The sequence below is a fragment of the Schistocerca nitens genome, chromosome 5 (genome assembly GCF_023898315.1).
Source record: "Schistocerca nitens isolate TAMUIC-IGC-003100 chromosome 5, iqSchNite1.1, whole genome shotgun sequence".
NCBI classification, from domain to species: Eukaryota; Metazoa; Arthropoda; class Insecta; order Orthoptera; family Acrididae; genus Schistocerca; species Schistocerca nitens.
The window spans coordinates 53,642,610-53,666,907 of NC_064618.1; the positions used below are offsets into that span (position 1 = coordinate 53,642,610).

The window sequence follows — 24,298 nt, forward strand, 5'->3', positions numbered from 1 at the left end:
GAACCTGCGACCGTAGCGGTCGCGCGGCTCCAGACTGTAGCGCCTAGAACCGCTCGGCCACTCCGGCCGGCGCAGTATTGGGAATAACGAGAGGAAAGTGCTGTCGTAAACTAATCTTACATGATAAACCATTGGGATCTATGAGTTTAAGAGGTATGTTGGGATGGAGAGACTGGCACAAGACAAAGACGTGGACAGCAGTGAACCAGTTTAGAGGCTGACAATTAAAAGTAACGGTTCAGTGTGTACAAAATATCGTTTCGCTGCTAAGATAACTCAAAAATGCGTTATTCCAGTAACAACATTTGCACTAAATGCCACAAAGTACACAAAATTATTAAAAAAATCGAATTTGGAATACTCCCAGAAATAAACTCAACTTTTATATCCACTTGTGAATTTTCCACGATCGCATGAACTCCACATATTTCGAAAGGACGGTAAAACCTCATTTTCGATCTCTCCGACATGTTCGACAGCAAGTGTCTGACACCGGAATACTCACGTTAGAGGGTTTGGAATATTAAGTTATTACCTGAATCCCCTGTACAGCAGTCGCTTCGACTCTATGATCTGTATGAACACTCAGGCGTCTTACTACTAAATTTAATTGGAAAATGCACATTGTCAAAACTTAAAGTGCAACTACTCCAGGGAGAAGTAATGATTTGCTAGCAGAACTTCGCGTCTGAGTAACTCGATCTGTAAGATGTGGCAAACACTGCTTATTGCACGGATTGTTTGGTAATATTATCAATTAAGCGGATCGAAAAAACATAAAACTGAATGAACCTGGAAATGACGTGATACGAATAACGTCTTTGAGAAATGTCCACCAGGTGACTAGACCTGGCACAACAGCTCTGGCATTCAGCGATACTGAACTTGGCACAACGAGGAGTATCAGTGAGGAAACGTTGTTCAGGATGACAGTGATTCTTGTATCCAAAACAGATTGTGAAGATTATGAGTGTAACTTTAATATTTCTTCAGACAAGAGTGCTGAACAGTAGGAAGTTCAAATTGTAACAGAAACATAAAATAATTCTAGCGCCGATAACAGCTCATAGAATGCTTCCCAGAACCGGCAGTAATTCTCTTTCAACGAGCTTGAGTGAAATTGCTAAAGAAAGCTTTGATGCAGGTACATATGTGGCGTAGTTTGTAATTCATCGCTTGTCCACTTTATTATTTCTTATCGTGTATCAGAGATCTCTTAGTGCTCTTGCGGTGTTCCTTGTGCGCAAAAGATCGATTCAAGATGTCTCCAAGACACCTACAAGTAAAGCAGTGATAAAACCGACCAGACTACCACACACTCGCATGTTTAAAATAGAAAAATATTATCAAAAGATGCAAATAGATAGAGCACAATTTCCACTCTGAGGACTAAAAAGATCTGTGCTTCAGTAGTGTTAGAGACAGTACCAAAGGGCATTTGCATATAAACGTCCATTAGGCTTAGAAATATAAAAGATACGAAATTCCATTGCATCAGCATGCATTTGATGCAAAGATAATGGAATGAATAAATCTCGAGAGACTTGCCGAATGGTAATCGTCTTTCAACTGACAGAGTATTTGATTTAGTACGTCACATTGATATAGTAATGAACGTAGCTTGATACACCATGTGCGTATCAAATTGTTGCTCTATGTTTCTGGTAACTCTCATGACCTGTGAATATCCTAGTCAACAAAACTAAAAAAAGGTCGAGTAGGAAAAGAAATTCGGATAGATGCAAAATTTTATACAGTGGTACGGATGAGCATCTTCTCTAGAATATCTCGAAAACAGCAATTTCTACGTAATCTTTCGTGCCACAAAATTAAACGACACTTAATTTCCTACATAGGAGGTCCTATTTATTTGTTCTCTACGCCTCCTTTCACTTTGCAGGGAACGGAAATGTCGGAAATTATTCAACAGCATCTCTGATGTCACTGCAGCTTGTATAAGGTCCTGATATGACAACTTCTTAGTACTTGTCACAAAATTAGCTCCAAATAGTTTATTTTTGTTGATCACACAACTTCACCACAAGCTTGTGAGTTTTTGTTGACATTACATTTATACATCACTTTGTTCTTCGTCTATGTAACAGTACTGTGAGATTTTATCTTACATTATACTGACATCTAGATGGAGTGATGTTCATAAATCATCTTGGAACGAAATTTTTTTAACATATGTCAGGTATTCACTTTCTATAGAACAGTAACAGTAAAATTTCGTACTATTTTTTGGCAGGTGTATAATCATGGATCGTTCTATTGTCAATGTAATAGTACTACGACATGTTATTCTATGTTATACTTACGTGCAGATGGAGTTACATCCATAAATCAACTTAGAACGTAATTTATTTTATGTACTACGTCGTTTTCTTTGTATAAAGTTAACGTTTATTATTAAATTAAGTGGGTTAAGAGCAAATATTAAATGTGTGTACCACATCAAAGTGCAATGGAACTGTATTAAGGGATTAACTGTGTTATGAGGGAGTGAAAAGGGAGGAGACAACTGGAAAGTCGTGATTTGGTCATGTGAAACCCGATTTCAGCTGGTGAAAGCCATGGACACGAGTTGCCAACAAGGCACTGTGGAGCTGGTGGTGGCGCCTTAATGGTGTGGGCCGTGCTTACATGGAAGTGACTGGGTCGTTCGGTACAAATGAACCGGTCATTGACTGGAAATGGTTTTGTTTGGCTACTTGGAGACGATTTTAAGTCATTCATGGACTTCATGTTCGCAAAGAACGATGAAATTCTTCTGGATGACAATGAGTAATGTCACCGGGCCACAGTTGTTTCCAACTGGTTTGAAAACTTTCTAGACAATTCGAGCGGATAATTTGGCTACCCAGAACGCCCGACATGAATCCCATCGAACATGAATGGGACGTAATCGCGAGGTCAGTTCGTGCACAAACTCCTGCACCGAAAACACTTTTTTTGTTGTGGACGGCTGTAGAGACAGTGCGATTTAGTACTTCTTCAGGAGACTTCCAACGACTACACGCCACTCGAGTTGCTTCAGTAAGCCGTCCAAAAGGAGGTCCGACACGATATTTGGAGTCGCTTCAGTCTGGAACCGCAGTTTCGAATCCTGCCTCGGGTATAGATGTGTGTGATGTCCTTAGGTTTAAGTAGTTCTAAGTTCTAGGGGACTGATGACCTCACCGAGCGAAGTGGCGCAGTGGTTAACACACTGGAGTCGTATTCGGGAGGACGACGGTTCAATCCCGCGTCCCTTATCTGATGAGACCGATGACCTCGCTGTTTGGTCTCTTCCCCCAAACAACCCAACCCAACCCAACCAACTGATGGCCTCAGATGTTGAGTCCCATAGTACTCAGAGCCATTTGCACCATTTGAACTTTGGGGACCGCAGTGTATCATCATCATCTTTACGAATGTCACTAAGTTCTATACAGGGGCTGCAGTCCTGTTCTGGCACTGAAATCCTACTACATGTGTGCTTGATTGGATCATTAACACAGGACTAGCTTGCTTTATTCCCTGTTAAACGACGTAATCGAGACTAGCCGAAAAACCGCCTGTAGAAGAGTGGGTTGCGGTGATATGAGGGAGACATGGCGACGCTCTTTGTCTGTATGCGTACAGACACCAAGACTTCTTCTGGTTGAAGCCTTGCTCAGTGAGACGGTACGGCTGGGTGTGCGCAGTGTCGACGGCGACGGAGGAGGAGCACACGTACCTGGCGGTCATCATCGGCGTGCTGATGGCGCTGGTGCTGCTGCTGGCCGCCGCCATCTCGCTCATCGTGTCCCGCCACCGCCAGCGCAAGTGCTTCGCGTCGCCGCTGGCCGCCAAGGTGGCGCTGGCGCCCACGCTGGCCGGCGCCGCCACCGGCACCGGCACCTCCAGCGCCGCCTCGGCCGCCGGCACCGCCAAGAGCGGCGCCTCGTTCACCGCCAAGGAGGTGGGCGGCGCCGGGGCGGGGGCGGGGGCGGCGGCCCCCGGCTGCGGCCGCTCCTGGGAGGGCACGCTGGACCCGCTGCTCGTCGCCAGCGACTACCAGGAGCCCTACCACGCCCTCAAGTACGCGCCATACTACAGCTACAGCAGCGTGCTCGTCGACGTGGGCGGCACCTTCGGGAAGCGCTTCCCAATGCACGACGGTAAGCATGCACGGCAAGTATCTTCACTATAACTAGCGAATAAGCTCATCGGCACTATGCGTACTACTCCGGGGGCCAATTTACCTTCCTTTCTGCCAACATGTGTGTCATCCACCCCCCTGCGGGTCCGGGGGTTAGAATAGGCCCGAGGTATTCCTGCCTGTCGTAAGAGGCGACTAAAAGGAGTCCATCCCCCTCAAGGGGGTAGTTAGCACCTGCGTCCGGAGACGGACGGTTCCACGACCTATATTTGAGGTCATTTTGGTTTTTCATTTCTTATCGTTTCTTCCTTCCTTCGGTTGGTTCTTTGTTCTTCTCCATCTCACTGTCTTCCTTACTCTTTCCCTTGCCTTCTTCTCCTTGCCTTCTCCTTGCCTTCTTCGCCTTGCCTTCTTCTCCTTGCCTTCTTTCTCTTGCCTTCTCTGGTCTCCGCCTCGGCGTTTGTGATTGTCTGTCCTCTCTCTCCCTCTCTCTCTTCTTTTTGCTCTTCTTCGTTCCTCCCTGTGCACGCCTGACGGTAGCGTTCTCGCTTCCCACGCCCGGGTTCCCGGGTTCGATTCCCGGCGGGGTCAGGGATTTTCTCTGCCTCGTGATGGCTGGGTGTTGTGTGCTGTCCTTAGGTTAGTTAGGTTTAAGTAATTCTAAGTTCTAGGGGACTTATGACCACAGCAGTTGAGTCCCATAGTGCTCAGAGCCATTTGAACCATTTTTTTTGCACGCCTGAAGGCCGACCCACGCGTTCGCACGCGCAGCCGGTGACGGGGTAACGCGTAATTCCTCGCCCTGGGTAGACAAGTAAGGCACGCACGTACCCCCTGGTAAAGGCCAGGCCCAGGGAGGGGTGACTGCCTGAGCTGATACCTTCAGACCATGCCGATTGGTCCCTCCGTCTGTTTCTCTGGAGGTGTGACCTGAGGTGTAAACGTTCACCTAAGGCGGGAGTGCCCTCTGAGATGGTCCCCACAAGGAAGGAGCGCGCCATCGGAGACGCTGGCAATCATGGGGGATTCCTCCGCAATGGATTTCTCTTCTTCTTCTCTCTCGACTTCTGCCCACAAACAGAAACTTGACCAGCCACCAGTGACAAAAGTGCTACCGCCTGCCCCACAGTTCCTCGTAGTTTTTCGATCTGAGGACGGAAAGGATTTTTCCTCTGTCAACCCTTCGTTATCCAGAAGGGCGTAGATGCCATAGCCGGATCTGTCAAGTAGTGTACCAGGTTGCGTAATGGTACCTTGTTACTAGAAACTGAGAGCTCCTTTCAGGCACAAAAACTGCTTCGGGCCACACTCCTGTACACGTTCCCTGTCCGGGTGGAGGCTCACCGCACTTTGAATTCGTCTCGTGGTGTGGTATATACTAGATCACTCGACGGATTGACTGACGAGGAGATTCAGTCTTTCCTCGCTGAGCAGGGCGTGACGGCTGTCCATAGGGTCATGAAAAAGGTCAACAATGACCTTGTACCGACCCGTTTTAATCACACTCGCCAGTCTTGTTCCAATGCGGCTAAATGTGTCACTTGTGGCAGGGATGCCCATGAGGGTGACTGTCCACCTCCGTCTCCTCGTTGTGTGAACTGTCAGGGTGACCATGCAGCTCGCTCCCAAAGGAAGTTACCCGCGGTTCAGTATACCACTCCCGTTTTGTCAAAATTCGTTCGAAGTTCATTAATATGACCTTCATTTATACAGATGGCTCTAAGACCAATGACGGGGTGGGGTATTCTTTTATTGTCGGGGCACAAAGTTTCAAATACCGGCTCCATGGCCATTGTTGGTCTTCACAGCTGAGCTCTTTGCCCTCTACCAGGCTGTTCTTTACATCTGCCGCCAACGACATTCTGCTTATGTCATCTGCTCCGATTCCCTGAGCGCCATCCAGAGCCTCAGTGACCCGTATCCGGTTCACCCTTTCGTTCACCGGATCCAACGCTCTCTTCAGCAGCTGGTGGACGACGGTTCTCCGGTTAGCTTTATGTGGGTTCCTGGCCATGTCGGTATCCCTGGAAACGAAGCTGCAGATGCCGCGGCCAAGGCTGCGGTCCTCCAGCCTCGGACAGCTTCTTGTTGTGTCCCTTCATCAGATTGTAGCAGGGTCATTTGTCGGCGCATTTTATCGCTGTGGCATGCCGATTGGGCTGCACTTACGGACAGCAAGCTTCGGGCCTTGAAACCTCTTCCCGCGCCTTGTTGGCCCTCTCACGCCCTTCTCGGCGGGAGGAGGTAGTTTTGGCCCGGTTACGAATTGGACACTGCCGGTTCAGCCATCGCCATCTGCTTACGGCTGCGACGGCGCCGTTCTGCCCATGTGGGCAATTGCTGACGGTCCGCCACATTTTAACGTCCTGTCCGGATTTTAATACACTGCGTCTTGATCTTGGCCTGCCATGTACTCTGGATGCCATTTTAGCGGATGACCCAGGAGCAGCTGCTCGCGTTCTTCGTTTTATCAACTTGACCAACCTGTCTAAGGACATTTGATTATGCTGTTTTTTTAATCCTATGCCTGTCAATCTGTCTTTTATCGTGTTTTCCCTTTTAGTTGCTGTTTTAAACTTGTGCCTCGCGATGCATTCCTAACGTAGTCTGGGCGCTAATGACCATTGAAGCTGTGCGCCCTAAAAAAAAAAAAAAAAGACAAAAAAAAAAAAAAAAAGAAATAAGAAATATGTCTGTCATCCTGATTCTGTTAACCTATTTTCTCTCCTCAGACCATGTTGTTCAAGCCTTGTATTCTGGTTTTTCCTCTTGGTCAATTTGCCATTTGTGAATTTTAGATCTAAGGAATTCACAGTTTTCGATATCTTGTGGAGTATCATTGTAATAGGGGTAATATTTTGCAAGTCATTGGTCTTCTGACTGGTTCGATGAAGCCTGTCACGAATTTCTCTCTTGTGCAAAGGCCTTCATATTAGAGCGGCATGAGTACCCAGTGTTGTGTACGACTTCGGACACAGTGGTAAGGAGAGGTGAGCCACAGAGTGTTGCGGCAACTGTCGTCGTAGGAAAGGTAGTCAGGATCAGAAATGATTAGTGAACAAGTACACTCATGCTCATAAATTAAGGATAATTGCAGAATGTGATGCCACACAACGTGGCACTACACAAAACTCGCGCTAATAGGCACATGGGGAATACACACGACACACATCTGTAAGTCCACGGTATTGGTGATATGTTGAGAAAACCGTCCAGAAGCACATGTGCTACAAAACGCCACTGTTTCCTGCGCATGTACCCCGACATTAATATGGGATGTCATCACAATGCACACGTACACAGGCCGCACAACGGGTTGGCATACTCTGGATCAGGTGGTCGAGTAGCTGCAGGGGTGTAGCCTCCCATTCTTGCACCAGAAGTGCTCCGGAAGTGTCGTAGGGGTTTCAAGACGTGCAGCGATACGTCGACCGAGAACATCCCAGACGTGCTCGATGGGTTTTACGTCTGGAAAACAGGCAGGCCACTCCATTCGCCTGATACATTTTGTTTCAAGGTATTCCTCCACCATGGTAGATTGGTGGGGCCGTGCGTTATCATCCATCAGGAGGAAGGTGGGACCCACTGCACCCCTGAAAAGGCGGACATACTGGTGCAAAATGACGTCCCGATACACCTGACCTGTTACAGTTCCTCTGTCAAAGACATGCAGGGGTGTACGTGTATCAATCATAATCCCACCCGACACCATAAAACCACGACCTTCATACATGTCCGTTTGAAGGACATTAAGGGGTTGGTATCTGGTTCCTGATCCACGCCAAATGAAAACCCGGGTAGAATCACTGTTCAGACTATACCTGGACTCGTCCGTGAACATAACCTAGGACCACTGTTCCAATGACCATGTACTGTGTTCTTGACACCAAGCTTTACGGGCTCTCCTATGGCCCAGGGTGAGTGAAATGCACGTTGCAGGTCTCTGGGCGAATAAACCGTGTCCGTTCAGTCGTCTGTAGTCTATGTCTCTGGAGACAACTATTCCAGTGACTGCGGTGAGGTCCCGAGCAAGGCTACTTGAAGTACTCCATGGCAGTCTGCGGGCACTGATGCTGAGTATCGGTCTTCTTGTTGTGTTGTACACTGTGGAAGTCTCGTACTGTAGCGCCTGGACATGTTGCCTATCTGCTGGAATCGTTGCCATAATCTTGAGGTCACACTTTGTGGCACACGGAGGGCCCGTGCTTCGACCTGCTGTGTTTGACCAGCCTCCAGTCGGCCTAGTATTCTACCCATCATAACGTCATCAGTATGTGTTCTTTGAGCCATTTTCAACACACAGTCACCATTAGCACGTCTGAAAACGTCTGCACACTTACTCGCTGCACCGTACTCTGAAATGCACCAACACATCTCCGCGTATGTTGACTGGTGCCAGCGCTTCCGTGCGACGAGCGCACGTCAAGTGCACCGCATGGTCATACCCCGAGCTGATTTAAACCCACAAACCGCCCACCAGAGCGATGTTTCACGATGTATCATCACTACTCTTAATTTATGAGCATGAGTGTATCACAGCAAACAGAAGACTTACTTGACTTGTACAGGGTGTTTCAAAAATGACCGGTATATTTGAAACGGCAATAAAAACTAAACGAGCAGCGATAGAAATACACCGTTTGTTGCAATATGCTTGGGACAACAGTACATTTTCAGGCAGACAAACTTTCGAAATTACAGTAGTTACAATTTTCAACAACAGATGGCGCTGCGGTCTGGGAAACTCTATAGTACGATATTTTCCACATATCCACCATGCGTAGCAATAACATGGCGTAGTCTCTGAATGAAATTACCCGAAACCTTTGACAACGTGTCTGGCGGAATGGCTTCACATGCAGATGAGATGTACTGCTTCAGCTGTTCAATTGTTTCTGGATTCTGGCGGTACACCTGGTCTTTCAAGTGTCCCCGCAGAAAGAAGTCACAGGGGTTCATGTCTGGCGAATAGGGAGGCCAATCCACGCCGCCTCCTGTATGTTTCGGATAGCCCAAAGCAATCATACGATCATCGAAATATTCATTCAGGAAATTAAAGATGTCGGCCGTGCGATGTGGCCGGGCACCATCTTGCATAAACCACGAGGTGTTCGCAGTGTCGTCTAAGGCAGTTTGTACCGCCACAAATTCACGAAGAATGTCCAGATAGCGTGATGCAGTAATCGTTTCGGATCTGAAAAATGGGCCAATGATTCCTTTGGAAGAAATGGCGGCCCAGACCAGTACTTTTTGAGGATGCAGGGACGATGGGACTGGAACATGGGGCTTTTCGGTTCCCCATATGCGCCAGTTCTGTTTATTGACGAAGCCGTCCAGGTAAAAATAAGCTTCGTCAGTAAACCAAATGCTGCCCACATGCATATCGCCGTCATCAATCCTGTGCACTATATCGTTAGCGAATGTCTCTCGTGCAGCAATGGTAGCGGCGCTGAGGGGTTGCCGCGTTTGAATTTTGTATGGATAGAGGTGTAAACTCTGGCGCATGAGACGATACGTGGACATTGGCGTCATTTGGACCGCAGCTGCAACACGGCGAACGGAAACCCGAGGCCGATGTTGGATCACCTGCTGCACTAGCTGCGCGTTGCCCTCTGTGGTTGCCGTACGCGGTCGCCCTACCTTTCCAGCACGTTCATCCGTCACATTCCCAGTCCGTTGAAATTTTTCAAACAGATCCTTTATTGTATCGCTTTTCGGTCCTTTGGTTACATTAAACCTCCGTTGAAAACTTCGTCTTGTTGCAACAACACTGTGTTCTAGGCGGTGGAATTCCAACACCAGAAAAATCCTCTGTTCTAAGGAATAAACCATGTTGTCTACAGCACACTTGCACGTTGTGAACAGCACACGCTTACAGCAGAAAGACGACGTACAGAATGGCGCACCCACAGACTGCGTTGTCTTCTATATCTTTCACATCACTTGCAGCGCCATCTGTTGTTGAAAATTGTAACTACTGTAATTTCGAAAGTTTGTCCGCCTGAAAATGTACTGTTGTCCCAAGCATATTGCAACAAACGGTGTATTTCTATCGCTGCTCGTTTAGTTTTTAATGCCGTTTCAAATATACCGGTCATTTTTGAAACACCCTGTATGTCTCCAAATGTACGAGGACTCTTTACACGTGTTGCAATAAGAAACAGAGCCGAGCTATCGCAATGTGAACTAGGAAGAGTCTGTCCGTAGTAAAGCACGGACGTTGCTGTCGGTGGCACGACTGGGTGGCAGCTGCGTGGCACCACGTGGGAGAGCGGCTGCGAGTGCGAGGAGATTGAATCACTGCAGCTGGTCCTCCTATATCACGGCGCCGGATGGCTCTTATGGTGTCATATCCCTAGATGCGTGGCTCATTGGGTGTGCTCCATTGGTTCCGCCAGATCCCGCACTATCGCTGTCGGCGTCTCACAGAAACTCACAATTCCGTTGCTATGACTTCCGTGGAGCGGTATCGAGATGTGGTACCATAGCCCTCACTTATTCGTTGGACGTATTTCAGTCTCCGCCTTACCCTGTACAGCTCCCTCTTGTACAGTGGAAGTTATTCCCTTATGTATTAACACATCTGATATCATCCCATCCCTTCTTGTTGTCAGTGTTTTCCATATGTGCCCCTCTTCGCCGATTCTGCGGAGAACCTCCTCATCTCTTATCAGACCACATGATTTTCAGTATCCTTCTCTAATAACGCATCCCAATCACTTCAGTTCTCTTCTTTTCCAGTTTTCCTGTAGAATTCTGTCGTCGAAACGTACATTCTCAGTCGTTTTTGTCTCAGGTTTGGAGCCGATGTTTCATATGACCAGAATTCTTTTTCCCGGTAAAGCCCTCTTTGCCTGCGCTAACGTACTTTTTGTGTCATCCTTGGGATAAAAAAAGAATGACTGGGTTTAACTTCCTGCCCACATCGAGGTCATTAGAGATGGAGCACAAACTCGAATTGTGCCGAGGATGGGGAAGGAAATCGGCCATGGCCTTTGAAAGGAACCATCCCGCCATTTGCCTTCAGAGATTTAGGTAATGACGGAAATCCTAAATCTGGACTGCCAGAGACGGATTTGGAACTGTCGTCTCCAGACTGCGAGTCCATTGTGTACACAATCACAGACGGTCCAGTGCGGCACAAAGAAGTCGCCTAGCAGACTCTCTGCGGTAGGGGGCCAAAAGGAGAATGGAAGCAGGACAGTCGCAAACCGATATGAGCCGAAGACTTAATGTGAATCGTTCTTTCGTTTCTGGGATGAGACAATTTGTAGAGACCGAAACAGTATCCCGAAAATCAGGACAGGGCCAAGCACGTGTGATATCAAAAAGAGAAGACCGTTATTTGGCCGTAAGGGCACGAGGGTTCCTCCTTAGTACTGCACGGCAACTGGCATCCGACATGCCAGCATCGGCTGGACATGTTGTATCGAGACGAGGGGGGTACAGAAGGCTCCGACAGAGTAGCCTGAATTGTCTAGAGTGGAGTCGTAAAAATGCCACGTGGACGGTGACCAATGTTCTTTTCGCAGATGCGTCCCTGTGTGGTCTGGACAGTGATTCTCGACACATTCGCATCTGGCGGGGACGTGTAACACGACTTCGGAATCCAGACAGTGTGGAAAGAGACCGATATCGAGGAGGATCCTTAATGGTGTGGGCAATGATTACGTTGACAAATCTAACACTTCTTCATGAAATTGTTTGGGTGAATCGGCAAGGCTTAACTGCCGTCAAGTATCGTGATGAGGTCTTGGGACCTCATACGCAGTTATTGCGAAATGCTGTGGCCTCAGACTTCGTATTGATGCACGCTAACGCTCATCATACAACACTTGTGGTTGATGTTTTCTTGGAAGCGGAAGATACTCCATGCATGCGGGACCTGCTCGCTCTCCTGATTTGAATCCCATAGAATATGTCTAGGATGCGCTAGGGAGGCGGTTTGCATCACATCAGCATCAATCAACCACTTTCCAAGACTTGCGAGCAGCTCTTTAGCAAGAATGGGCGTTATTGCCTCAACATGAGACTGATGACGTCACTCGCAACATGCTCCGTCATGTGAGACCTTTATTTCACCCAGACGTGGTAACGCCATATACTGAGCACACTAGCCAGTTGTCGAAATGTGTGTACAAATCCGTCAAGGTGGAAAAAACTAAGAACATTTTTGTCTAACGTTATCCATGTTGCATTTGTTTACGTTCTGTCTTCTTTACATTGTTTCTACTTTACCATCACCTGTTTACACTGTTGTAGGCAAAATAAACGCAACCTTCCAAAATTTCCGTTTGTTGCTTTAATGTTTGACAGCAGTGTAATTGGTATTGTTTAACTTGGTGTGCTTTGATTTGAAAGTAATCTAGCAAGAGCTACTGCACTCACTGAGTGGTACTGTATAAACTTTAAGAATGCTCTTCTGTTTCAAATTAAATAATAGAGGGCTATTGAATTTCTGTTAATATGTCGACCTGCGAACTTTTAAATAGTGGAAGGAAAAACGTAGTCGTCAACAACAAAAGATTGTTGGATAAAATTTTATGGTTTAATTTCCCATGTCAGATGAGAATAACATCTCATGTTTTGCAATTTTTCCAGATAATGGAATAAATTGCAGAGAACCGCCCAAGTTGGAATATTACTTTTGTTGACTACTTAATGATAGTTTCAAGCCAAGTTCGTTATCAGATCATCCACTAAGCTATGTAACACAATCAGTTAAACACATCTTGTAAATAAGTGAAGGACTGACCTTAATTCACCTAACTTTACTGTTACTTGACATTGACTTCTTATAAATATGTCTACCTGGTGCTCTTTAGTGTTCCGTACTCAATCTAAAAAATGGAACCATTATATGATCACTTTGTTGTCTGTCTGTCTCACCGACTGTTACGACTCCTTTTTCTCCAGAACAGTTAGAGATACCAATTTGGAATACGTGTCACATACTGAGGTCTATGGCCCACTGGCGGTGTGACAAATTTAAACACTCTAAGTGAATACAATCAAAAAATACCGCTACTTATTCACATACTTCGATATTTCCAAAATCATTCATCAGAGCCTAATAGGATACTTCCAGTTAACCTAGAATCATAAAATTTGGCAAGATTCAAGGTTTCATAACAAGTAAAACAACGATTCCTAAAATCGTTGAGTGTAATTATTTCAGATAACAATTATTTTTTCCGTTTGTTCTGCTGTCTGTCTGCTTTTCTGAAGAATGGACAGAGGTACATATCAAGTAGAAATTAAGCTTATATTTCAATGTAGCGAAAAGGTATGGCCATATATCTTACTTGTTTCGATTCTCTGAAACTCTCTCATGAAAACCTATAGATGATCTATAAACATGTCGGACTCTCTACCGTTGTAGCGGCAAAGCGCGTGCCTGGAAACCGAGAAGTCGCAGTGTCGAGTCACGGTCTGGCCACGGATTTTGCAATCTTCATTTTAACATAGCGTTCACCTGTCAACGATGGGCAGAGCCGCCAGAAGTTACATGTGACTGGGAGTGCACGTTAGACTGAAAGTACTCTTTCCCCCGTTGGATAACTGGGGGAGGTCAGGGGTACGCAAGTCGCCGAAGTGGCGTCCAATAGAAAGACTTGCACTAGGACATTGGGCCACACTAAATTATCATTACTATCTTTCCAATTATTAGTTTGTACGGAAGCCTGAGAGCCCGAGCCCTACTCGCACTTGTGCAAAATTTTTAGATGTACAAAGTGAAACCACGTCGGAGAATAAAAACAAGTTGTCCACGAAGAGGAGATTTGGACACTAGACTTCTGAGAAACACACAACCGAGAACTTCAGGATGTGTTCTGAAGACGAGATGAGAGTGTACCTAACGTCAGGCAAGCCACACAGCGATGAGCCAAATATGTTGTTTTCCTGGAGGTAATTACAGCAGCATTGCTTTTCAAAGCTTTGTTATAATGCCACAGATGCTTTTAGTCATTCCTTGTGCTAATGCATCGACAGATCGTAAATTCAATCTCCCAGGACTTGTTACGTCCGAAAAACGGAATGAGTCAAAATGTAAATGGCTTTCTGCTTCCACCGAACTACTTGATAAGGTTCTCACTAATACTGGTTACGGGAAAATTGCGTTATTTACTTTCATTTAAGTACAGAACGAATAAATATTATTTTAGACTGAATCTGATGCAGAGAGATTATAAGAAACCAAAGCCTGCTGCCTCTTGCTTTTAGAGACTGTTACCCAGTTTATAAAACGTCCCCTTTGAACAATTATACATGACTATGCTTAAACTGACACACAATATTTTTAGCGCAACGCAATCTGACTTTCAAAAATCCCTACAAAGAAATGGCCCTGACTAACATTAACCTATGCGTTTCACAAAAATCTTGGTTACTCGAACTACTGCAATACAGCAAGCGCCACTACTGCCAGCTAAATAAAAGATTCAAACTACTGAAGGCACTAACTACTGATAGGCATAGTTAGCAAATGAAAGATTTTGATGGAGAACAAACAATGTATTTACCTTAATAGTCATCAAAAGTCATTATATACACTCCTGGAAATTGAAATAAGAACACCGTGAATTCATTGTCCCAGGAAGGGGAAACTTTATTGACACATTCCTGGGGTCAGATACATCACATGATCACACTGACAGAACCACAGGCACATAGACACAGGCAACAGAGCATGCACAATGTCGGCACTAGTACAGTGTATATCCACCTTTCGCAGCAATGCAGGCTGCTATTCTCCCATGGAGACGATCGTAGAGATGCTGGATGTAGTCCTGTGGAACGGCTTGCTATGCCATTTCCACCTGGCGCCTCAGTTGGACCAGCGTTCGTGCTGGACGTGCAGACCGCGTGAGACGACGCTTCATCCAGTCCCAAACATGCTCAATGGGAGACAGATCCGGAGATCTTGCTGGCCAGGGTAGTTGACTTACACCTTCTAGAGCACGTTGGGTGGCACGGGATACATGCGGACGTGCATTGTCCTGTTGGAACAGCAAGTTCCCTTGCCGGTCTAGGAATGGTAGAACGATGGGTTCGATGACGGTTTGGATGTACCGTGCACTATTCAGTGTCCCCTCGACGATCACCAGTGGTGTACGGCCAGTGTAGGAGATCGCTCCCCACACCATGATGCCGGGTGTTGGCCCTGTGTGCCTCGGTCGTATGCAGTCCTGATTGTGGCGCTCACCTGCACGGCGCCAAACACGCATACGACCATCATTGGCACCAAGGCAGAAGCGACTCTCATCGCTGAAGACGACACGTCTCCATTCGTCCCTCCATTCACGCCTGTCGCGACACCACTGGAGGCGGGCTGCACGATGTTGGGGCGTGAGCGGAAGACGGCCTAACGGTGTGCGGGACCGTAGCCCAGCTTCATGGAGACGGTTGCGAATGGTCCTCGCCGATACCCCAGGAGCAACAGTGTCCCTAATTTGCTGGGAAGTGGCGGTGCGGTCCCCTACGGCACTGCGTAGGATCCTACGGTCTTGGCGTGCATCCGTGCGTCGCTGCGGTCCGGTCCCAGGTCGACGGGCACGTGCACCTTCCGCCGACCACTGGCGACAACATCGATGTACTGTGGAGACCTCACGCCCCACGTGTTGAGCAATTCGGCGGTACGTCCATCCGGCCTCCCGCATGCCCACTATACGCCCTCGCTCAAAGTCCGTCAACTGCACATACGGTTCACGTCCACGCTGTCGCGGCATGCTACCAGTGTTAAAGACTGCGATGGAGCTCCGTATGCCACGGCAAACTGGCTGTCACTGACGGCGGCGGTGCACAAATGCTGCGCAGCTAGCGCCATTCGACGGCCAACACCGCGGTTCCTGGTGTGTCCGTCCGCTGTGCCGTGCGTGTGATCATTGCTTGTACAGCCCTCTCGCAGTGTCCGGAGCAAGTATGGTGGGTCTGACACACCGGTGTCAATGTGTTCTTTTTTCCATTTCCAGGAGTGTATATATATATATATAGCACTTCATGATATCCAGTATTACAAATTTCAAAACTCCGCCATCTCTCTCCCCACATCCACCACTGCTGGCGGCTCACCTCCAACTGCGCAACGCTACGCGCTGTTCACATCCAGCTGCCCAACACTACAATGGCAGACAACAATGCAAACTAGCCACAGACTGCACACAGCACACCCAGTGCTGCCAATAAGAAAACATAAACAGCCTACTTACAAGTTGAGTTATTTTATGGTAGCTATGTTTATATTTAATGTAATTTATGATTAAATTTCGTTAAATACGAGAATTGCCCCCCAAAAAATTATAGGCATTTTTTTCTTCAAAAATTCTTTATTGAAACAATTCTTTATCGAACATAATGAGAACTGCATAAACGAAAGAATGATGTTTTATCTAAACACCCTATTTTTCCACGTAATCTGCATCCCGTTCTATGGCCTTCCTCCAGCGCCAAGCAAGGGCGTGTATGCCCTGTCGGTACCAGTCCGTATCCTTGTGGCGGAGCCAGTGCTTCACGTGCTTCACCTCCTCAGCGTCCTCAAAATGTTTTTCACGAATGGCGTCCTTTAATGGTTTAAGTGGAAGTCCGGGGGGCTAGGTCAGAGCTGTCACGTGTGACAGCCGTGGATGGTCTCCCCGACCGCTGCAAATCGTGGAGCTCCGCCGAAACGCACTCTGATGCCCTCAACCTTCGTACCCAGCGGCGAACCGTACTTCGTCGACAGCAGATGCTCCATAGACTCTGCACAAGCGTTTGTCAATGTTCCCCACAGTTTCTTTCTCTGCAGTGAGAATTTCAATGACGGGACGTTGCTTTTAACGTACATCACTTACAGACGCCATTTTGAAATTGTTCCGCAACTACGCTATCAGTCGGAAGTGACGAAAACGTGGCTCGCTCGCTCAGGAGAATTCAGATAATACACAGGTAACGTTTCGCATTCGTAACATTGTTTTTGGCTGAGAAAAAAAAAAATGCGGCGCGTTACTGTCTGGAAGTGTAAAAGTACACTACTTATGCTAGGACAAAATAGCTCTTGCAGCCTTAGTGTGTCCTACAGCCTTGGTTAGGATATTTTCACGAGCTTCACCAGACCGAGTAGAGCCGCCGAACAGAGACGTCCGGGAACGGGTCATCGTGCCCGTGGTGGGCTAGCAACCTGCAGCGCAAGCTGCCTCTCTGCACCTTACAGCGACCTACAGCCGCACCAACCGACCGTTCGACCGACCGATAACTCGGACGTGTGTAGGTACTTTACCCAAACGACCGACCGACTGACTTTTCTTCTGGGGCTGTCGTTCGGGTACGACCACCCGACTGCTGAACCTCCGCACCTTCACGCAACAAACTCTGCCTTGTTAGCGCTAGTGCCAACCGACCGAAAAATGCTCGTCATTTGTCACTGCGAGTGGGAAACCGTGCTGTTGTGATATACCTGACAGTGTGCGAGGCGGACGAAACTTTGACAGAGCTTCTGTGACAACACATCGTGCGAGGAGTAAAGCATTAGATGCAAGAAGAAACGTAGAACTTTTTTTAAAGAATCCATAATAGTTTCATGTGGCGATTAGAGAGAGTGAAAGATATGTGTTTTATGAATAAAAGTACGTCGACAAAAAAAAAAAAGTCCAAATGTTTGTGAAATATTATGGGACTTAACTGCTAAGGTCATCAGTCCCTAAGCTTACACACTACTTAATCTAAATTATCCTAAGGACAAACACACACACCCATACCCGAGGGAGGACTGGAACCTCCGCGGGGACCAGCCGCACAGTCCATGACCTCTCGGCTAATCCTGCGCGGCAGTCCGTCGACATTCTGTATCTCGGTGTTTAGTTTTATTTCCGACACTTAACGAAATGAGATCAAAAAACTAAAATATAGACAGATTAAACTTATGTCATTATCGATACTTATGGGAAGTAAAACCTAAAAACCGAATTAGTCAGTGGGTTAAAAGTGTTAAAAAATCCAGCCCCTTCCGATATGAAGAATGTGTAGGATTTTTTGACAGTTCTAACAGTTGCTAAACGGTTCGTCATTGTATTATCTTTTGTTGTATTTACTAAATGATGTGCCCCACCAACATATGTCGTCTCCGTTCCTGCCATTTGAGATCAGCGTTTTTAAATTTACAGAGGTATATTTTGTGCAACATACATAAATAAACCAACGAAGTTTACACGAACATCTTTAGCATTATTTACTGTCCTTTAACATGGTGTATGTCCTTAGGCATCTACAAAACACGTTGCAGATTTTAGGAATCATTTTAGACAGTAATTATGGGGATACAACTTAACTGCATTCGAAATCTTCGTAAAGTTTGCCAGTGGCTGGAAACCAAAATGTAGCTAATGGGAGACGGCCGCTGTGGGCGAGCGGTTCTAGGCGCTTCTGTCCGGAACAGCGCTGCTGCTACGGTCGCAGGTTCAAATCCTGCCTCGGGCATGGATGTGTGTGATGTCCTTAGGTTAGTTAGGTTTAAGTAGTTCTAAGTTCTAGGGGACTCATGACCTTAGCAGTCAAGTCCCATAGTGCTCAGAGCCATTTGAGCCGTTGAGTAGCTAATAGGTTATCCTTGCAGCTTATAGCCTCTGTCATGACTGTATCGGTTTTCGATGACAATGGCTTGGTGATGTTCAGCACTTCTAAAAAACATGTTTCATCCTTTCATATATAATTAGGAAAATCACAGACACCCAGCTCCTTAAGTAACGGAGCCTGGATAAATTTCTATCTTTACATTGGCCACTCTCTCGCTTATTTTTATCCTTGGTACCTCTAAAAGAGTGAAGACAAACCCCAGGTTTTGTTTTTGTGTAGTACCAATCGGGACCTCGTAGAACGCAACCTTCATTATCGTAAGATAAACAAATTACAACAGCAGGGCAACGCTGTGTTATCTTAGTATACTCGATCGGGATATTTGTAGGCTTGTAGGCTGCCATGAAATCGGTCGGTCGCACGGCCAGTATATTGGTGCTTGTGCAGGACCCTTAAGCCATACGTTCAGAGAAGGTCAAACAAAATTTTACCTGCGACCCATGGATTTAAGACCTCTAGTCAAACAAACGATTTCTGCTCACAGTGTTACAAAATACACAGGCGTGTGTATCGGATATTTTATGACCGTATCCCTAAATGTTACGTACATGCTTCCGTTCTGCACTAATTATTTTGAGACTGCCAGCGTCAGCTTAAGTTTAATCCTATAATGTTCGTTAATTAGTTGCGGGTTAGAGGAGCATTCACACAAAAAGGACCGCAAACAAACTTCCTGGCAGATTAAAACTGTGTGCCGGACCGAGACTCGAACCCGGGACCTTTGCATTTCGCGGGCAAGTGCTCTACCAACTGAGCTACCCAAGCACGACTCACGCCCCGTCCTCACAGCTTTACTTCTGCCAGTACCTCGTCTCCTACCTTCCAAACTTTACAGAAGCTCTCCTAGCTAGTTCTGCAAGGTTCGCAGGAGAGCTCCTGTAAAGTTTGTAAGGTAGGAGACGTGGTACTGGTAGAAGTAAAGCTGTGAGGACGGGCCGTGAGTCGTGGTTGGGTAGCTCAGTTGGTAGAGCACTTGCCCGCGAAAGGCAAAGGTCCCGAGTTCGAGTCTCGGTCCGGCACACAGTTTTAATCTGCCAGGAAGTTTCATATCAGCGCACACTCCGCTGTAGAGTGAAAATTTCATTCTAGGAACGCAAAGATAACATACAGATGCAAGTATATTCTACCAGTACGACACAGTATTATGGGCAGCACTGTTTACAAGTGATCTGATCCAACAACACTTGTAATCGGTATATGACACTCCCGCCACGTGATCTGTTCGGAGTACAATGAAATCTATTGCCGTGCTATCATTTGGTACGATTACTAACATCACAATCACGCAGAAATCGCTGTTCAGGTAGTTTGTTCCGGGTGCGATGGTTAACACAATGCTTGCAATTTACGTTCGTTCGCTCCAAAACTGCCGCCAATGATTTTTCTCGAATGCACGCGTAACCAAAGCGCGACTGCGGACTGTTGCTCTCGTGACACGATATGATCTCACGACATGACGCACAAATGCGGAAATTTCATCTTCAAATTATCTTCCTGATACTGAAACTGGTCACACTTACGTAAAATATATTTCTTTTCTAAAGAGATCGTTAATAGTTTTTGTCAAATATGGCAGTCAGAAATAAAATTATCGTATGGCATTTATTGGCCAGGATATCCCTTTCTGGGTTCGGCCTCCGTATTGCAAGTCTTTTTAGCTGACGCTACTTCGACGACTTGAGTGTCAATGATGATTAAAATGACGATGAAGGACAAGGGCAGTCAGAGATGTTGCAAGTCACCATTCCGACACCGTATGTAGCGTCTACCACGAAAGCTACGCACTCGAGAAAGTTTACTGTCGATTCTGCGGCAGAATTGGCAACAATATTAAGGTATGTTTACAGTTGCCGGCCGGGGTGGCCGAGCGGTTCTAGGCGCTACAGTCTGGAACCGCGCGACCGCTACGGTGGCAGATTCGAATCCTGCCTCGAGCATGGATGTGTGTGATGTCCTTAGTTCTAAGTTATAGGGGACTGATGACCTCAGAAGTTAAGTCCCATAGTGCTCAGAGCCATTTGAACCATTTTTGTTTACAATTTTCAAGAGCTTATGAATCATTTTAACCGTCGTAGTACTACTGTGGTCAGTGTGACCCCTTCAGCTCGTTGGAAATACATCAGACTCGCTTTCGAAACTAATATTTTCTAAATATGCGACTTTCTCACTGTGAGTGAATTGTCCCTAATTGCGTTTTGTTCATTTTTGTTTTTACAAAAGATTAAAATTTATTTATACTGTGGTGTCACCGCTAGACACCACACTTGCTAGGTGGTAACTTAAATCGGCCGCGGTCCTGTAGTACATGTCGGACCCGCGTGTCGCCACTGTGTAATCGCAAACGTAGCGCCACCACAGGGCAGGTCACAAGACACGGACTTGACCTCGCCCCAGTTGTACGGACGACATAGCTTGCGACTAGACCTACCAAGTATTCCTCTCATTTGCCGAGAGACAGATTAAATAGCCTTCAGCTAGTCCATCGCTACTACCTAGCAAGGCGCCATGTGTATCATTGCTAATTGCTTACTACTATGCAAGAGATGTATTTCAACAAGAACAAGACTACATTAAAGTTAAGTATATTAAAATCTCTCTTCTTTTCTTTATAGTTTTCATCCAGTCTCCTGTTTCAGAATTTACGCCCGTCTGCGTTAGTTTCGCGTGCACCTAGCCACTCATTGTGTCGAGACCTTAGGGAATCGACACAACATATACATTTTTTTTTCACCGAATACCACTGGGATCAGTATGACCCCACTGTAAATTGTTTGTTTGTTTCTTGAGTGTAAAATTTATGAAAATAGAATAATGACGGTCACATGAAACACATCAACAGTGTGAACATTATTTCCCAGGTATTTTGTACCCATTGTTAAGGTTTCGTGCCTCATCAGTCGCTGTACCCTTCCTTGTACCACTGGTGTCAATGTGACCCCCTAAGTACATTCGAGATATTTCTCCTTCCTTTTTATTAAAGCTACGGTTTTTAAAATATATGACTTTTTCCATCTGGGTCAATTGTATCCAATGATGGTTTTGTATTTACAACACATTAAAATTTATTCATGCTTCTTGTAGTGGGTACCACTGGGGTGAATATGACCTCAACTAATTTTTTTGTTTCTTGTAAGCAACAGTTACGAAGACAGAATGACGACTGTAACGCTGAACTGCTGTAACATATATTTTTATGTTAGTTCATTAAAACAATGTCGGTACGTTCTGTGTAAATTACTTGGGGTCTTCATAACACCAGTGGTACTATGTGAAACAAACAAATCCTGGTATTTGGCAGGTTAAAGGTTCTACTGCTGAGTGGTAATCTGATACAAAGCAGTCGTGCTAAGCTTTGTTGCCTTTTGTTCTGATTGGACTCATAATCCCAACCCACACAGCTGTTGATTTTTCTTTGACTGGACGGTGGATGCTGTAGTCGAGTGGTCGTGGTGTTGCAGAGCCGGTCCACGACTACGCCGTGCCTGACACAGGGGTGCGGCCCCCCGCGGCGCCGTCGCCCTCCCCCGCGGTCAGTCTCAAGGACACGGGCAGCCTGCTCTCCAGGGACAACAAGACTGCGTCCAAGGGCAAGAAGGTCAGTACCAGCACCCTGCTCCCAGCACTCAGCTGATACTTTGACTAACGAGAGGAAACCCTACTCCAGTCATTGTACACGCCATAGTACAAACACGGTGTAAATTAAGATAACTGCTTGTATGAAATATCCTATCCAAAACCACAAGGGTACAGTATTTACACTGCTAAATGCAATTGAAGTATGGAAATGTTAAACATTCTAAGTGTCAGATCTCACATTTGTCAGCAGAATCAAAAAACGATATGCATGATTTTGTACATATCTGATTTGTATCCAAGAAACTGAGAAGCTCTTCTGATACTACAGAATCACGACAAAAAATAATGTGACAAATTAGTAAATAAATAATTTATTGCGTCATAAAATTGGTGATAATGTTCAGCAAAGGCAGAAATCACTGCCGCCTGTGTTGTGTGGTGAACACCTTTTGGAGGTCGTGATGCTGGGGACGAAACGACGACGTCGACGATGATGGTCGGATGCGGCATGGATTGTGGATGGGGTTTCGTCGCACCGCCACTTCCTGATGATCTCCGTCCTTCCCCTAATCGGACCCTCACAGTAGCGGAGTCAACGTCGATGATGACTGCAATCACAGCAGAAGAGGTGGTAGATGCGATCAACAAGGGAGCCAAGAACAAATCACCAGGACCAGATGGTCTTCCCGCGGAGTTCACCACGTTAATGCCTCCTCGCTGGACGGAAATGATTCAGGAACTCTTTACTCCGTCCTTCCCAATTCCACCTGAGTTCGTCACTGGCATTGTTCTACCATTGCCTAAGTTGAAGGGAGGGTCCCATGTCTCTGCATATCGCCTTCTTACATTAATTAATGCAGACTATAAAATCTACGCACGCCTCTTAGCACGCGCATTCACGCCGTCTTACCTACGGTCCTTTCACCGGAGCAGACTGCAAGTGGTTGTGGGGCCACCCTACAAAGAGCTCTAGGAGAATGCCGCGACCTTATCGCGCTGGCGGCTGTTTGTCGCCTTCGTGCAGCACTGGTATCCACCGATTTTACGAGTGCCTTTGATCGCTTTCCATTCCTCCTCATGGTGGCGACACGTACCGGGTTCCCATTACTCTTTGTCGATGCCATTCGCCGGTTACTACTTCCCGCGGTCTCGATGGTACAGGTCAATGGGAGACTTGCAGGACCGATTCCTATACGCCGCTCTTTGCGTCAGGGATGCCTTATGTCTACTTTACTTTATGCCATTGCACTTGAGCCCCTCATCACTGGTCTTACCTCAGACTGTAGGATCTCACTTTACGTGACTACACCTTTCACTGCAGGGCTTATGCGGACGACCTCCTCTTTCTCACCTGCTCCTCCACGGAACTCAATGACGCCATCCAATGAATCCACCAGTATGGATGTATTTCGGGTAGCATTCTTAATGTCTGAAAATCGACTGTGACGCACATTGGGCGCGGCCTCCCGGTTATGGTGCCGACCCCACTCCCAGTCGGTACCACCCTTCGTTACTTTGGTATCGAATTTACGAGCTCCACACACCGTGGCAGTGGCCCTCTCTTACCGACGGTTTTAAACAGTCGATTCGGCACCATGATCGTGGTCAAGTGCACCGTAACTTAAACCAACTCCAACGTGTGTCCTATGTCAACATGTATGTCGCCCCTAAAATGGTACACGTCGCCCAGATCCTCCCAATGCGGTTACTCCTTGGCCGCTGCATCCAATCAGCCTTTGGCTATTTTGTGTCAGCAGGAGCACTTTTCAAAGTCCGCTACAACACTCTAACACTGCGTCCTGCAAAAGGTGGCCTTGGACTCGTCAACGTGCGGGCACGCTCTTCTGCACTCTTTGTCCATACCATATTGCGGCAGTGGCGGGGGCCGGTTCCGTCCTTAACACGCAGTCCCTTCGATATCCTCCGACCAGCTTCTTTCGATCCACCGATCAATGTGGCACCTATTTCTCCATTATTGTACCATGTCGC

General features: G+C 46.6%; 1 protein-coding gene across 1 annotated transcript in view; it reads left to right on the plus strand.

Moving 5' to 3' along the window:
• The window catches only part of LOC126259594 (discoidin domain-containing receptor tyrosine kinase B-like), a 416,947-nt gene that overhangs the window by 325,744 nt on the left and 66,905 nt on the right, over positions 1–24,298 (plus strand). Inside the window, exons 10-11 of the mRNA XM_049956504.1 lie at positions 3,690–4,145; positions 22,192–22,328. Coding sequence (XP_049812461.1) covers positions 3,690–4,145; positions 22,192–22,328 — 593 coding nt within the window. The remainder of the gene's footprint in view (positions 1–3,689; positions 4,146–22,191; positions 22,329–24,298) is intronic.